At 56.4% G+C, this 14,669-nt stretch overlaps 1 protein-coding gene across 1 annotated transcript; it reads left to right on the top strand.

The window, feature by feature from the left end:
* The first annotated feature begins 444 nt into the window (after positions 1–444).
* On the top strand, positions 445–12,729 carry DENND2D (DENN domain containing 2D). The gene is given in 16 exon segments (XM_054290637.1): positions 445–496; positions 499–655; positions 657–827; positions 829–902; positions 905–1,096; positions 4,175–4,359; positions 4,865–4,977; positions 5,097–5,166; positions 6,240–6,317; positions 6,406–6,546; positions 8,436–8,584; positions 8,703–8,880; positions 9,341–9,382; positions 10,005–10,095; positions 10,502–10,741; positions 11,996–12,729. Coding segments are annotated over 16 exon segments (1,995 nt in total). The 3' UTR covers positions 12,058–12,729.
* Positions 12,730–14,669: the final 1,940 nt, after the last annotated feature.

Here is a 14,669-nt window from a genome sequence, read left to right as displayed (position 1 = left end):
GGTGGAGTCACCGGCGGGGGGGGGGGGGGGCGGATGGGCTGGCTGCAGAGCGAGAGACACCAAACATCTGTACCCTGGAGACACACCTGAGACACATCTGTACCCTGGAGACACACCTGGGACACATCTGTACCCTGGAGGGGACGGGTCAGTGCCATCTCCGACCCCGCAGAGGCTGTGCTGGGCACCACTCCTGGCACCGGTGGGGTCCCAGGGAAAAAAGGGCTTGTAGGAGGCCGGGAGGCTGGAGCAGGGTTTGAGCAATGCTGCAGCACTGGGGAATGAGTGTTCTGTCCCCTGTAATGGCAGGGCAAACCTTGTTCCAGGTGTCCATGCCCTGATGCCCACCCTGTGCCCCAGCCTATGCCGGCTCCCCACTGGGATGGCCAGCTCCGTTTGAGGGGATGCTCAGCTCCCTCTGTGTCCGGTGCTCGGGGTGTCCCCATGCCGGACTCTCCTGGATGTCCCACGTCTGGCTCCTCCTGGCATCCTTATAACTGGGGTGTTCCCAGCTCCCCCATTCCCGCTGCCTCCACGACCACCGTGCCCTCTCAGACCCAGATCCCAGAGCTCCCTGTACCCCCGTGCCCGCTGCTCCTGCTCCTCTGCACCCAGCTCTTCCCGCCTGCCCCATTCCCGAGGCTCCCAGGACCCCCATCCAGGTTCCTCCCAGGACCTCCGTGCCCGGCGCTCCTGGCTCCTTCTCCCCACGGACTCTCATTCTCAGTTCTCCCCTTACCCCCATGTCCTGCACTCCCGGATCCCCCATCCCGAGTTCCTCCTGGCATCCCCGGCTCCCTGCTCCCCCCATGCCCGTTTCTCCCGGTTTCCCAGATTACCCCGTCCCCAGCGCCCGCTCTCCCCGGACGCGTGTCCCGTGCCCCGCCGGTGCCAGGTGTTGCCCGGTCCCCGCTCCTCCTCCTCCTCTCCGCCCCGTGCCGTCCCTCCTCCCCCGGGAAAGCGAAAGCGCGGCGGGCGGAAGCCGAGCCCTCCGCGCCGGGCCGTGCCGGGCCGGGCCGGGGCCGAACCGAGACCACCATGGCTTCTTCCCTCGGCAACTTCTTGCGACGGAGCCTGCGGCGCGCCGGCCGCAGAGGTGAGGGGCGGGAGGGGCTCCGGGAGGTGCCGGTGTCGGTGCCGATGCCGGTGCCGGTGTCGGGACAGGTCCATCTCCGGTGCCGGTGTCGGTGCCGGTGTCAGGACAGGTCCATCCCCGGTGCCGCGGCTGCGGGAGCCCTCGGCTGCCAGCAGAGCGGGGACGGTTCCGGGGGAGCGGCGGCGGCGGCGGCTCGGTGCCTCAGCCCTGCCCGTTCGCTCCGCACCGCACGGAGCCCGGCTCGGGCCGGCTGCCCCGGGACTTGCCGCATCTCTTGCACCGTTCTCGGGGGCTCAGCTCATCCCGAGCGCTGCCCGCCATCTCCCGGGAGCCCAGCCCTTCCAGCTGAGCCCGCCCCAGCCGCAGGGATCCCCGGCCCCACAGATCCCCTGGCTCCCCACAGCCCCGCTGAACGGGGGTCGCAGGGCATGCCGTGGCATCTGGGACAGCCGTGAGGGTGTCCGTGGGGGGACCCACGAGGGAGACGGTGCCCCTCAGGACAGCTGGGAGTTGCAGAGCCTTCAGAAGGCGCTGCAGAAATTGGTCCTTTGGGATTTGTGTTCTTTTCCGAGATACCGAAATGTTCATCAGAGTTTTCTGGCTGCCGTATCTCAAGGCACAGCAAAGCAGGTTGGAGCAATCCATGGACTGGGGGGCTTACAGCGCTCCCCTCCCCGTCTGTTTTGCACTGGCTCTGGCTCCGCAAGTGCTCGGCGTTGCCCGAGGTTCGATAAAGCCAAAGCCGGGGCAGGTGGGCACCGGGCGGCGCGGGAGACCGAGCTCCCCCGCAAACCAGGTCGGGAAACCTTGGCACACTAGAGGTCGGGAGTTTTCCGGGAGGAAAGGAACCGGTTGTGCCACAGGCAGAGCGGGGCTGAGCGCAGCCCTGGGCGATAAGGAGAGCCCCGGCAGCCTTTGCCCTCTCCGTGCCCGGGGGATGGAAGGTGAGGATCCACGTCACCAGAGCCACTTTCCATCCGGGAGCGGCCACAGCACCCCTGGCCACCCTCCTCCTTCCCTTCCTCGCAGGAGATGCTCCCACCCACTGCTGGGGGGCTGGGGGGGCACCCCGAATCTTCCTGGCACTATGGGCTATGGGAGAGTCATCGGCTCTTGTGAGCCCTGCTGGGCTGGCACAGCGCTGGCTTCTCTGGTGCCACATCAGCCTGCCTGGCAGTTCACTCCTCTCATCCCTGGAGCTCGCCTGCCAGCCCAGGGATGGAAGTTGTGGTCTTGGAGGGATTCAGGCTCTGCCAGTGAGGGCTTTGCAGGCAGACCTGGCGCTGCTGGGGGATCCACGGGGGAGAGGCAGAGCTGTAGCCTGGCAAGGCCAGGCTCTCCAGAGCAGCAGGTTTGGCTTGTTTGCTTCTAAACCCCATGGACAAAATGCAAATGCAGTCCTTGCTGAAGAGCAGATCTGTCTTTCTATGAAATGCAGAATGAGACTGGATTGGCAGGAGTTAACTGCGCTTTCATCTTGCCCTGGTGATGGGAAAACAGCCAATGCCAGTGTCCAGCATTGATGGGGGACACCAGCAGACCCCCATGACACAGCCTTCTTCCCTGGGGTCCCCCCAACAAGAACCCCCTGCCTGGGCCACAGCTGGGAGCAGACCAAAGCCATTGCTAGAGCATCCCAAGGAAGAGCAGGAGAAGCAATCTTGTGAACCTTTTTCCTGGCCTGGAGCCCCTCATTGGTCAGGTCCAGGATGATTCCCAACGAGGATAAATCAGAGGTGTCCTCAGCCAGGTCTCATCCTTCACCTGCTGCAGAGGGTCCCCTTGGGGATGGATTTCACCTTGCCAAAGGGAAAGGACTTTGTGTGTGGAGGTGGGGCAGCCCCAGGGTGCACAAAGGGGGGGCTTTGAGCATTCCCCCACCCCAAGATGGAAAAGGAATTTCTGGTCCCTGGGAAGGAACACCCTGATGGGACCATGAGTGTCACCTCCTCCTCTGAGCCTTCTGTTCCCATCAGCTCCCTGGAACAAAGGCTGGACAGGTGATTCCAGACTGAAGGAAGCAGCTCTGGAGCTGGAGGGACATGTGGGCAAGGTGTCCACCAGCACTGCTTTTGGAGGAGGATGCCATACATGGAGAAGGATAATGGGAATGGCTGATCACAGCCATGCCTTGCCCTAACCAGCTCTGGCACAACTAGAAGAGCTCAGGGACAAACTCTGGGGTCTGGGGACAAACTACAAGTGCCACTAATCTCATCCAGCCACATACTTATTTTCCTTGCTGTTCCTTTTAGGAGCAGCTCAGCTTTTCTGCTCCAGCTCCCCACCATAATCAGAGATGGGGCAGTTTCTGTATCAAGGACAAGGGAACAAGGTATAAAGGGAGGCAGAAGTGGCCTCTGGCAGAGGGAAGAGCTATGGCCTGGCCTGGCTCCAGCCTCTGTCCAGCCCTCGGATCTCACTGTCCCACCGTGGCCATCCCAGGGCCCTTGGATGTGCTGGATGGGGCTCTTTTCCCTCCTATTCCTGGTTGTTCAGGGTGTGCCTGCTGATGCTTCCCGGCTGCCCTCCCCAACCAGCCCAACAAGAACTGGGCTGTAACCTCCAGGAACTGCTTTGCTTTGGTTTAGGGAAAACCCTCCAGCAGCTCATTTGCAATCTGCAGTTCCCAGGACTCCTGGCAGGGAGAGGCTGGGATTCACCTGGCTGGAGCTTTAGGAGGTGCTCAGACAAGATCTGGGCTGTTTACTTGTTGCTGTTTACTTCTCCTAAGAGAATTAAATTAACTGCTATGAACACATTCCCACACCTCCCTGCTGATGTTTAATGCAGAGCCCATCTGCTCTCCTCGTTCCTGGTGTCTGCTTTGCTCTGAGCATCCTTCTGCCCTCACTGGGCTGGGGCAAAGGAAGGCTGGAGGTGTCAGGATTTTCCCTAAAAGACTCATAAAAGCCATTTCTCTTTCCTTTTCATGTCCCCATTTTTGGGGGCCAAAAGTCCTGGGCACCAGGGCCTGGTTCCCTTCAGCCAGTTCACATGTAACTGCAACTCCTCCCTTGCCCTCAGACCTGTCATTGCACTCTGATCAGATTTTTTTGGGGATCTTTTTGGTTTCAGAAGGAAAAGATGGGGCCTCTGCTGCAGAAAACACCCCCCCACAGGCACCACAGGGGAAGCAGGGGGAGCGGAGCTCAGTCTTCTACTCTGCTGGACAGTTCTTCTTTGAGTACCTTGTGGTGGTGTCGCTGAAGAAGATGCCAGATGGACGTTATGAGCCCAAGATAACCTACCAATTCCCAAAGGTATTTAGTCCTGTGTTTCTGATAAGATTAGTTTTCCACATTTAGAGGAGAAAGGGATGTTGTTCCTTCCCCATCATTAAAGCTATGGAAGGAGAAAGGTGCCCATGCTCTTGAGTCACAGTCCCAGACTTTGCCTGCCCTGGGTTGGGGTTGCTGGGACCATCTGTCCCTCCCCGTGATCCCAGCCCAGGAGGAAACTCCAGGGGCTCTCCGTGGCCTCCTGTCCCAAAGGGGAGACCACAGTGGGGAAATCACGTCTCAGGGAGGTGGCACAGGAAGAGATCACATTTGCAGAGGATCCCTCTGCTTTGCCTCACTGTCCATGGGGTGAAAGTCAAAATTTGGATTTTTGGGAGGTGCTTGTCCAGACATGTGCAGGCCCCTTCTGCATCACTCAGAGGCAGGGGTAGCTTTGGGACAGACCTCATTCCACTGAATCCCACCCCATTCGGGGTGACAATGGGGACCCTCCATCTCCCTGACTCTTGGCATCGCTTCCACCCAGCGTGAGAACTTGCTGAAGGGCCAGAAGGAGGAGGAGGAACGTCTCCTCCAAGCCATCCCCCTCTTCTGCTTCCCCGACGGCAACAACTGGGCGCCCATCACGGAGTTCACCAGGTACCTGCCCCACCGCAGGGTCTGGGCTGGGGTCCCCACCCCTGCTGGGCTCCTGAGGGCTGGAGGGAGCAGCCCAGCCCAGCCCAGCTCTCCCAGCCCCACGTTTTCTCTCCTTGCAGCGAAACCTTTTCCTTTGTCCTGACCAACGTGGATGGCAGCAGGAAGATTGGCTACTGCAGGCGGCTGCTGGTGAGCCCTGCCCTCCCCACACCCACGGGGGTGTCACTGTCACCCCCTCCCCACGGGGGACGCGTCACCTCCCACCAGGTTCAGCTTCTCAGAAAGCCATCGGCCTTGGCCACAGTGATGGGGAGCAGCAAGAGGGACCCAGAGGGGTTTTTAGAGCTCTCTGCTGAGCCATAACTCAGATGGAGGAGACAATGAGTGTTCCCAAAGCCTGTGGATGTGGGGATACGGTTTGGGGGTGGATGTGGTGGTGCTGGGCTGCTTTTGGACTTGGAGATCTTGGAGGGCTTTTCCAAACTTAACAGTTCTGTGATTCCCCACTGGCTTCCACAGCTTCCCTGGCTCCTTTCCCATGGCTGCAGTGGTCAGGATGGCTGCAAATCCCACTTGGGATCAGGATGGGAATGTCAGTGCAGCCATCCAGGTACCAAGGAGCTAGGAGCCCTCAGCCCCATCCCCAAAGGCTGCATCTGAGCAGTGGCTGTTTCTCAGCTCACGGGTTTGACCAGCTCAGGGGCTCTGAGATGCAATGGTCTTCCGTGGCTGCTGCTTTGAACAGGGACATAAATCCAGGACATCCCTGTGCCACAGCTGGATCAACCACCCCTTCATCCTGGAGCACCTTCCCATTTCAGCATCCAGGGATGAGCTCAGGCTGTTGGAACTGGATGTCTGGAGGGCTGAAAAGAGCAAACAGACCCAGGATAATCCAGTTGGAAAGGGAAAAAAGAAGCCAAAGAACTCATCCCAGTGGCCCCTGTTGCAGCAGGAGGCAGGATTAACCCCAAGGATGGTGGGGCAAGGTGTCTTGGAGAATGTGTGCCTGGGTGGGAGGACAGTTTGCAAATATGCCAAAGGATTTTGCACCAAAATAATTAACAGCTTAGGCACCCAAATCACCTTCTCTGGGCATCCCCTGCTTTTCCAGCATCAGCTGCATCGTTGGCCTCGGCCCTAGCTTTGAAAATCTCCCAGTCAGTGACTGGGAATTTGAGGGGAGCAAGTGAGGATCCCTTTTGGAGAGTTTGGTGCAGGGGGCTGGGAGATGCTCAAATCCTTTTCCCACACTCTTGCAGCCATCCGGGCGCGGTGTCCGACTCCCTGAGGTTTTCTGCATCATCAGCTGCCTGGGCTGCTTTGGGCTCTTCTCCAAGGTAGGGACGTGGTGCTCTGGCCTCGTGGCGGCCGTGGCAGCTGCTCCTTTATCTACTGGGGATTCCCAGCTCACATCTCTCTCACCAGATCCTGGACGAGGTGGAGAAGAGGCGCCAGATCTCCATGGCAGTGATCTACCCCTTCATGCAGGGCCTGCGGGAGTCGCCCTTCCCTGCCCCGGGGAAAACTGTCACCATCAAAAGCTTCATCCCGGAGTCGGGCACAGAGGTGGGTGGGGACCCGGGGGCACCTCCTGGTCCACACCTGGGAGCATCTTCCACCCTGCAGCACCCAGGGGTGCTGGCCACAGCAGGGCAGGGCAGGGCAGGCTGCCAGGGGCCTGGGAAGAGGGGAGTTACCTCTCCCTGATCCAGGAGGAGAGCAGTGAGGATGAGGATGGAGCCCATCCCTCTTTGCAACCTCTGCAGCTCCCCCAGCCTGAAGCTGGAGCTGCTGCACAAAAGCCTCTCCATATTCTGTGCTGGGACTTGCCTGGCCCTGATGCCAGAGCAGGATTTGTGCCAGGGGCTGGGAGCTGCTCCTGAGCCAGCGCCTGCTCCTCGGGCAGGCTGGGGAGCACAGTGGTGCCAGGGCTGGCTTGGGCTGCAAATTCCTTCCCAAAAGAGGTGGTCAGGCACTGGCACCGCCTGTCCAGCGCAGTGGTAGAATCACCATCCCTAGAAGTGTTCAAAACATGTGAATGTGGCACTTGGGGATGGGAGTTAGTGGTGAACATGGAGTTCATGGCCTTAGAGGGCTCTTAGAGGGCTTTTCCAGCCCTGATGATTCCATGGTTGCATGATTATACTCTTCTCCATACCACTCTGCTCAACTCCCAGGCTTGATTCCTGCCTGGTTTAGCCCCCAGGCAGGTGCAGGTGTGTGACAAGCCCAGTCTGCTCATGTAGAGAAAAGATCTGGTCCAGGCATGGATGAGATGATCTCATTGCACCCACACAAAGCCCAGACTCGCACAGGCAGAGCTTTTTAATTTGCTTTTTCTTTTCTTTGGCAAAGCCAAGCTGGAAAAATAGGTAAGATCCACTCTGGCACTGGGTAAAATCTCCTCAATGCTGAGCATCCCGTGGACGTGCCAGGGAGGGCCTGAAAGCAGGATCCCTGCTCTCCAGAGCAATTTAGCAGCTGGTGATCTAAGCGATTTCCTAATCCAGGGAGCTTGTGCAAGACTTTGCAGGTTGCTCAATGCTCTGTCCCAGGGCCATGGTTGGAAGCACAGCCTGGGCTGCCAGAGGGAGGAGGAATGAGGATGTTCTTCGAAAGAGCTGCACTGTGGGGCTCTGGGCCGGGTCTGGAGCAAGGAGAGCACTGAGACCAGGAAAGGAGGGGAAATAAATTCTGGGTGCTGCCTGGGCTGAGGTGGGGATGGGGCAGGGTTTGTGCTGGAAGGGGCTGTGGAGCACAGCCAAGCCTGATGCTGCTGGCTGGGAAGATGCTGCCTTGCTGGAAAAGCATGTGGAGAAGGGAATTTTCGTCCTGAAAGATGGGGAGAAGGGCCAGGACTGTGTCATAAGCTGCACATTCCTGTTAACCCTTCAGTACTCACCAAGTCTGGCTGCCATGGGGATTGATGGAATTGGGAGGCTCGTGGGCAAATGCAGCTGAGTAGCCAGCCTGCCTGCAAACATCCATTAGGTCCCTCACTGTTGGGGCACCTTAGCCAGGAATTGCCAGGCTGACCCTGCCAGAGAGACTTTAGAAGAAGTTTTGTGGCATTTGTAGGAGTCCTGCCCTCCCCACTCCTCCCTTTGCTGGCAGCTCACAGATGACCTGTCAGACACTGAGATGGGACACGTCCCTGCCACCCTCTGCCAGGCACTTGGGAGCACTGGAGAAAAGAGGCATTTGGGTTAAAAATCCAGTGCCCAAATAAAGAGCCCCACAGTGCTCATCACTGATGGCTTCCCTGAGCTCTCAGTGCTGCACAGGCTGAATCCCCTGGCAGGGTGAAATGGAGTTTGTCCCTTCTGCATGGACACGGTGCAGATGCTGCCACACTGGGTCATGAATTGCTCCCAAATCACCTTCTCAGGAGGCCAGGGCAGGACGGGGGAGTGTTGCTCCTCCTGAGCTGGGCTTCCGTGGTTCTTCCTCGGCAGCTCATCGAGCTCACACGGCCTGTGGATGCCCACCTGGAGCACGTGGAGTTCCAGGCTCTGCTCCAGCGGCTCAGCCCTCACCTCATCCTGCACATCTTCGCCTCTGCCATGCTGGAGCGACGGCTCATCTTCCTGGCCGAGGAGCTGAGGTGGGTCCTGATCTCTTGGTTATAAAAACGCCCTTGCAGTGGCACAGGGCACAGCAGAGCTGGGGGTGGGATGTTCCCTCCTCGCTCCGTGGTGTCACTGCTGGCTCCTGTCCCGCAGTGTCCTGTCCCAGTGCATCCACGCCGTGGCTGCTCTGCTGTACCCCTTCACCTGGGCTCACACCTACATCCCCGTGCTGCCCGAGTGCCTGCTGGACACCGTGTGCTGCCCCACGCCCTTCATGGTCGGCATCCAGATGCGGCACCTGCAGAGGGTCCTGGAGCAGCCAATGGAGGAGGTATTTCACCTGGAGGGGAGGGCAGCTGCGTGGAGCCATCAGTTCATCCCTGTCCCCAGGTCTGGCTTGGCCCTGGGGCTCTCATTGTGCCCTTTTCCCATCCAGGGAGGCTGGAAATGAGGGTGTCCTCCCTGTCCCCTCCTGTTGGCACTTGGGGTGTTACCTGCACGTTCTCCTGGGGGCTGCTCTGCCCCTGTGCTCCAGGAGCTGCTGTCGGGGTCATCCCAGTCTTGAAGCAGAGGAAAGCTGTGTGGGGACAAGCCACCAAACCTGCAGCAAAAATTGTCCTTGTGGGAAATGCCCTGGTCCCCCTTGCCCAGGTCCCTCCTGCAGACAAGGGCTGATCCCTCTCCTGCCACCCTCACGGGCTGGTGACACACCAGTCCCATCCCAAAATGGGTGGGAGGAAGCCCAGGTGCCTTGGCAGGGCTAAAGCTGCTCCCTCCCCTCTCTCTTTCAGGCTCTGATAGTTGATCTCTGTGAAGGGAAGATCATCCGGGCGGTAGGTCCTCCCTTCCTCCTGGCTGGGGCTGGGGGTGCCTGGATAACCCCAGAAGGACCTTTTCTCCTTTGTGCCAGCTACCTGGCAGCTTCCACATCTTTAAATGGCTTCAAACTGCCAGAGGGCAGGGTTAGATGGGGTTTTGGGAAGGAATTCTTCCCTGTGAAGGTGGTGAAGCCCTGGCACAGGTTGCCCACAGAAGCTGTGGCTGCCCCTGGATCCCTGAAAGTGTCCAGGGCTAAGCTGGCTAGAGCTTGGAGCAATGTAGTCTAGTGGAAAATGTCCCTGCCCATGGCAGAGGGTGGAATGGGATGAGCTTTAAGGTCCCTTCTAACCCAAACCTCTCTGGGATTTTGTGGTTCTATGGTTTTGGGGGCAGAGCCATCTTCAGTGCCACCCTCCCAGGGGGAACATCCCAAGTGGGGATGTCTACAGCCACTACTTCTGGCTTTGGAGGCAGAACAGCAGGGTCCATGCCCTGGATACCCCACACCCACATCTCTGCAGAACATTGTGGTGATGATTAATTGATGAGCTTTGAAAGCCCCTCTGATGAGCTGCACCATCCCTGGCCCCCTGAGCTGGATTCTCTCCAGTGCTTCATGGCCCCATTGCTTTCCAGATGGGGGATGAGGAGGAGATCCTGCCTGGGAAGCTGCAGAACGAGATGCTGACATCTCTGAACAGGCACAACAATAACAACAACGTGCACAGTAAGGATGTCTGTGATGGTAAAAGAGCCCTGATCTGCCCTCTCCATGGCTAGAGACTTCAGCCAAGGGATTTTCCTAAAGTCACCTGGTCTGGGATGTTTCTGCCCCTATTTGCAGGGGTAATCCCTTGGGTTTTCCTCTGTCCTTTTAAACACGAGAGCAGGAACAGATAATTCTGCTGGAAAAATGGATTTTTGCTAATATTTAGAACATTAAGATGCTGCCACCCTGGAATGGTTCCCTCAGCCAGGGTTCCCTCAGCAAAATTATTCTGATCCTTGATTAGTGGCGGAGAAAGGCTCTAAGCAAGTGACCCCTGGGGATGCAGGCACAGGCCAGGATAGCAGAAGGCCATGCTGTGTGTTCAGGGGTCTCATCCCCACCTCTCGTGCTCTGTGTCCCCCAGCCTCGGAGCAGGTGAACGCCCTGGTGTCGGAGGCCTTCGTGCAGTTCTTCGTGCGCCTGGTGGGGCACTACGGCTCCCACATCAAGTGGGGCAGGAGTGGCTCTGGCAGCTTCCAGGAGCGAAACTTCTGCAAGGCCATGGCCTCCAAGAGCTGCCGCCGGCTCCTGAAGAAGTTTGTGAAGACAAACATGTTCTCCCTATTTATTGAGGAAGCGGAGAAGAGCAGGATCCCCCAGGAAGGTAATGGTCCCATTTCTCACCCCTGCCCTGTGGGGTGGGCTCTGTGGAGCCCTGGGCTGGTTGGTTTGGGGGCAGAGATGCCTCGTGCCTGGTGAGGGGTGGGATGCAGCCTGAGCTGAGGTGCTCAGGGTGCTGGGCAGATCCTGTTTGCTCTCAGCGCCCTCATTTCTCCATACCTGTCAAGCAAAAAATAAATCCTTATTTTGTGACTCCCCATCCCTGGAAGTGTCTGAGGCTACTTTGCATGGGGCTTGGAGCAAACTGGCCTAGTGGAAGGTGTCTCTGCCCAGGGCAGAGTTTGAAATTGGATTACCCTTCCAACTCAAACCAGTGTGGGATTCTGGACTCTATGATTCATTTTAGATCTTGTCCCTCACCTGGAGCTGGGGCTGGCTCACTGGGAGCTCTGTGTTGAGGCAAACAAGTGGCAGCAGCACCAACATTTGCCTTGGGCACAGCAGCAGCTGCCAGGTTCCTGACTCAGCTCAGCCCCTAACTCTGTGGCAGCAGGGCTGCTCCTTCCCCCTTCCTGGGGATTTGCAGGGCACAGGGCAGAGCTGAGCCTCCTCCCAGCCTGGCACACAGACAAACGGGCAGTGCAGGTGCAGGAAACCACCCAAAAACTGTATTTCTGGATGGAGACATCCTGGCCTGGGATCTGCCACCCCACCTGCTGGTACTGCCTCAGGTGCTGCTTCTCTGCCCTTTCATGTGAGACCTTATGGGGCAAACCTGGGGAGAAAGAGAGGGACAGCACAGTGCCTGTTTTCTTATTGTATTCCCAGTCTACATCACCATTCTGGTGTTTTGCTGGGTCTGCTGCTTTCTCCCTCCCTTGCTGGTGGGAAACACAAAACTGAACAGGAGTGAACACATGGGTTAAAGCCTCTGGCTAACCCAGCATAATAAAGCCTATTTTGGGTGAGAGGGATGGGTGGCATTGCAACCACCCCCATTTCATAGACTTACAGAATCCCAAAATTCCAACAAACTGGGTTGGAGGGACCTTTAAAGGGCATCTCGTTCCACCCCTGCCATGGCAGGGACACCTTCCACAATCCCAGGTTGCTCCAAGCCCCATCCAACCTGCCTTGGACACTTCATTTCCACATTTGCCCCAGGTCCTCTGTGGGTGCAGGTGTCCGTAACCCAGGATGGCTTGGGACAGAAACACTTCCAGGATTTAGGCTGGGCAGCCCTGTGTCCTCCATTCCAAACATCAGCACCTCACCCATGACCTTTTTTCCTCCACAGCATATTTCCAGAAGAAAATAATAGAGTACCATGAACAGAAGAAGCACAGAAAGGACTCCTGAAGTCCAGAGTGGGAGAAGGGGAGCAGGATTGGGATTAACACATCCCTGCCAGCAGCACCATACTGGACTCTGTTCCTGCTCACCTGGCACTCCTGGGCAGCACTGAGCACCCTTTCTTTCTCAGGGCATCATTGCACTGGAAAACTCTTTGCACAGAACCAGCGCCAGGCTGGGATTTCCTTCCCACTCTTGGTTGCTCCAGGGACAGACTGTGACTCCCAGTGCTTGGCCCTGCACAGCTCTTGTCCCCCCAACAGCTCACACAGAGCGAGGGCAGCCAGGGCTGGCTGCAGGACAGCAGGGGTTTGGAGTAATTATTAGAAGGGAGAAAAAAAAGGGATGAGTAGGAAATAGTGTTACTTCTCATTAAAACAAACCAGGGGTTTGCAAATAAGGAACATCCCATTGCACAGTTCCTGAGGGTTTTTTATTAACAACTGGTTTATATTGTTTTAATTTATATTGTTTTATTAAGCCATTGTTGAACACCAGCAGGAGCAGGTGGGGGGGATGGTGTTTGTGGTTTCCTCTCTTGCAGCTGCTGCATCACTGGTGCCATATAGAGCCAAGTTTGGCTTTCCAAGGAAACAAAAATACTCATTTCCAGGAGGTTATTTATTTGTGCTGGAGCAAACTGTGAAGGCCACATGGCTGTGGGGGGTCAAGGGGAAACAGCTGATCAACAGCTTCAGGGAGGGAGGAGGGATTCGTTCCATCCCAGAGTAAAACGTGTCACCATCCTCCTTGGGTCTGATTTTGATGCCAGCTTCTCTTAAAACCTCGCAATTCCTCTCTGAAATGTGAGGCCAGCAGCAGATTAAAGCTAAATGACAGTTCTCCTTTCTGAACACACTCACCCAGGAAATACATATTGCAGCAGGGAGGCTGGGCTGGGGCTGCAGATCTGACTGGTCCCATCCACAGAAACCCAACCCAGGTACTTCTGCCAGCAAAGGCTGGGAATGAAGGCAGAGCTTCATTCTTCTCCTCTCTGGGATGTTACAGCCAGGCTGTCACATCACTTGGTACCCACCAGGCATCAAAATATCAAAAATATCCTGGAATCATGGAATCTCAGGCTGTTTTGGGATGGAAGGGATGTTCATGATCACCCAGTTCCACCCCCTGCCATGAGCACACCTTCCACACCTTTCACTAGCCCAGGTTGCTCCAAGCCCCATCCAACCTGGCCTTGGACACTTCCAGGGATCCAAGGGCAGCTGCTCTGTTGTGCCAGGGCCTGCCCACCCTCACAGGGAACAATTTCTCCCCAATATCCCATCTAACCCTGCCCTTTGCCAACGGGAATCCATTCCCCTTGTCCTGTCACTCCAGGCCCTTGTCCACAGTCTCTCTCCACCCTTCTTGTGGTTCCCTCAGGTACTGAAAGCACACACTGAGGTCACCTCAAAGGTTCTCTTCTCCAGACTGAACAACACCAATTCTCACCTCTCCTCACAGCAGAGCTGCTTCATCCCTCTGACCACCTTGATGCCTCCTCCCCTGGCTCCAAATCAGTTTAACACAACTTCTGCAGTGCTACTGGAAGCCCCAGTGGGGGATTTAGCACAAGAAGTAAAATCCACCAGGCTGCCAGTTGGCTTTTACTCTCTGAGCTGGGCAACATCCACCCAAACAAGAGAGATAAAGGATATTTATTTTTGAACCCTTCGTCCAGTCAGGCTCAAATGTGACAGAAACACAGCTGAACATAGGGCACAACCAGCAGTGAAAATCTCCAACCCTGCTGAAAGAAAATTGTCAATTTGTTGTTCAGCCTCCACATGTGTTTGGAGGGGGAGCAGGAATTATATGTTGGAAAAAAGGGGATTTTTGGCACTGGAGGTGTCTTCTCTGGCTCCACAAGTTCCCCCTCATGGGTGGAGAGAGCACAGGGTTAACTACAGGAAATTAAAGGTTAGTGGTTTTGTTCTGGGGGGTTTTTATCATATTTATTTTTCAAAGTTCAACTGACAGCAGAAAATGGTGTGGAAAATCAAGGGCACATACCACAAACAATCCCTTTGTAAAAGGCCACTTTGCCTCACTCTTCTCCTGCTTGTTCATTATGTTGTGAGGAGATGTCAAACCTTTTGTTTGTGAAGCCAAACACCATCTCATTGAGAAATTGGGAAGTGGTCATCGTTTTGGGAGTAGTTCTTTTGGAAACAATTACAAATCACCCAGGGGACTCGACTGTGTGATTGCTTAATTCCTTCTAGAGAAAAAACTGACAGTTTACTCCTCAACTGCTGAAAACAGATAAACAAAAATGCATCCTTAAATCAAAAAATATATAAATTTTCAAATGCAGTCAGTGCTCCAGCTGCTAGGCTAGGGTTTACTTCAGCTTCAGAAGGGCAAGAGCTGCCTTAGAATCATCAAGTCCCAGAATGGTTTGTGTTTGAAGGGATGTTCATGATCACGCAGTCCCATGGCAGGGACATCTCCCACCACCCCAGGGTGCCCCAAGCCCCATCCAACCTGGCCATGGGCACTGCCAGGGATGCAGGGGCAGCCACAGCTGCTCTGGGCACCTGTGCCAGGGCCTGCCCACCCTCATAGAGAGGAGTTTCTTCCTAACATGCCATCTAAAAATCTCCTATTTTAAT

This window comes from Melozone crissalis, unplaced genomic scaffold, assembly GCF_028551555.1.
Source record: "Melozone crissalis strain CALT ecotype California unplaced genomic scaffold, PUWL_Pcris_2 ptg000086l_1, whole genome shotgun sequence".
Lineage (NCBI taxonomy): Eukaryota > Metazoa > Chordata > Aves > Passeriformes > Passerellidae > Melozone > Melozone crissalis.
The sequence above is the reverse complement of the archived record's forward strand: the minus strand, read 5'-3'. Positions and strand labels throughout refer to the sequence as shown.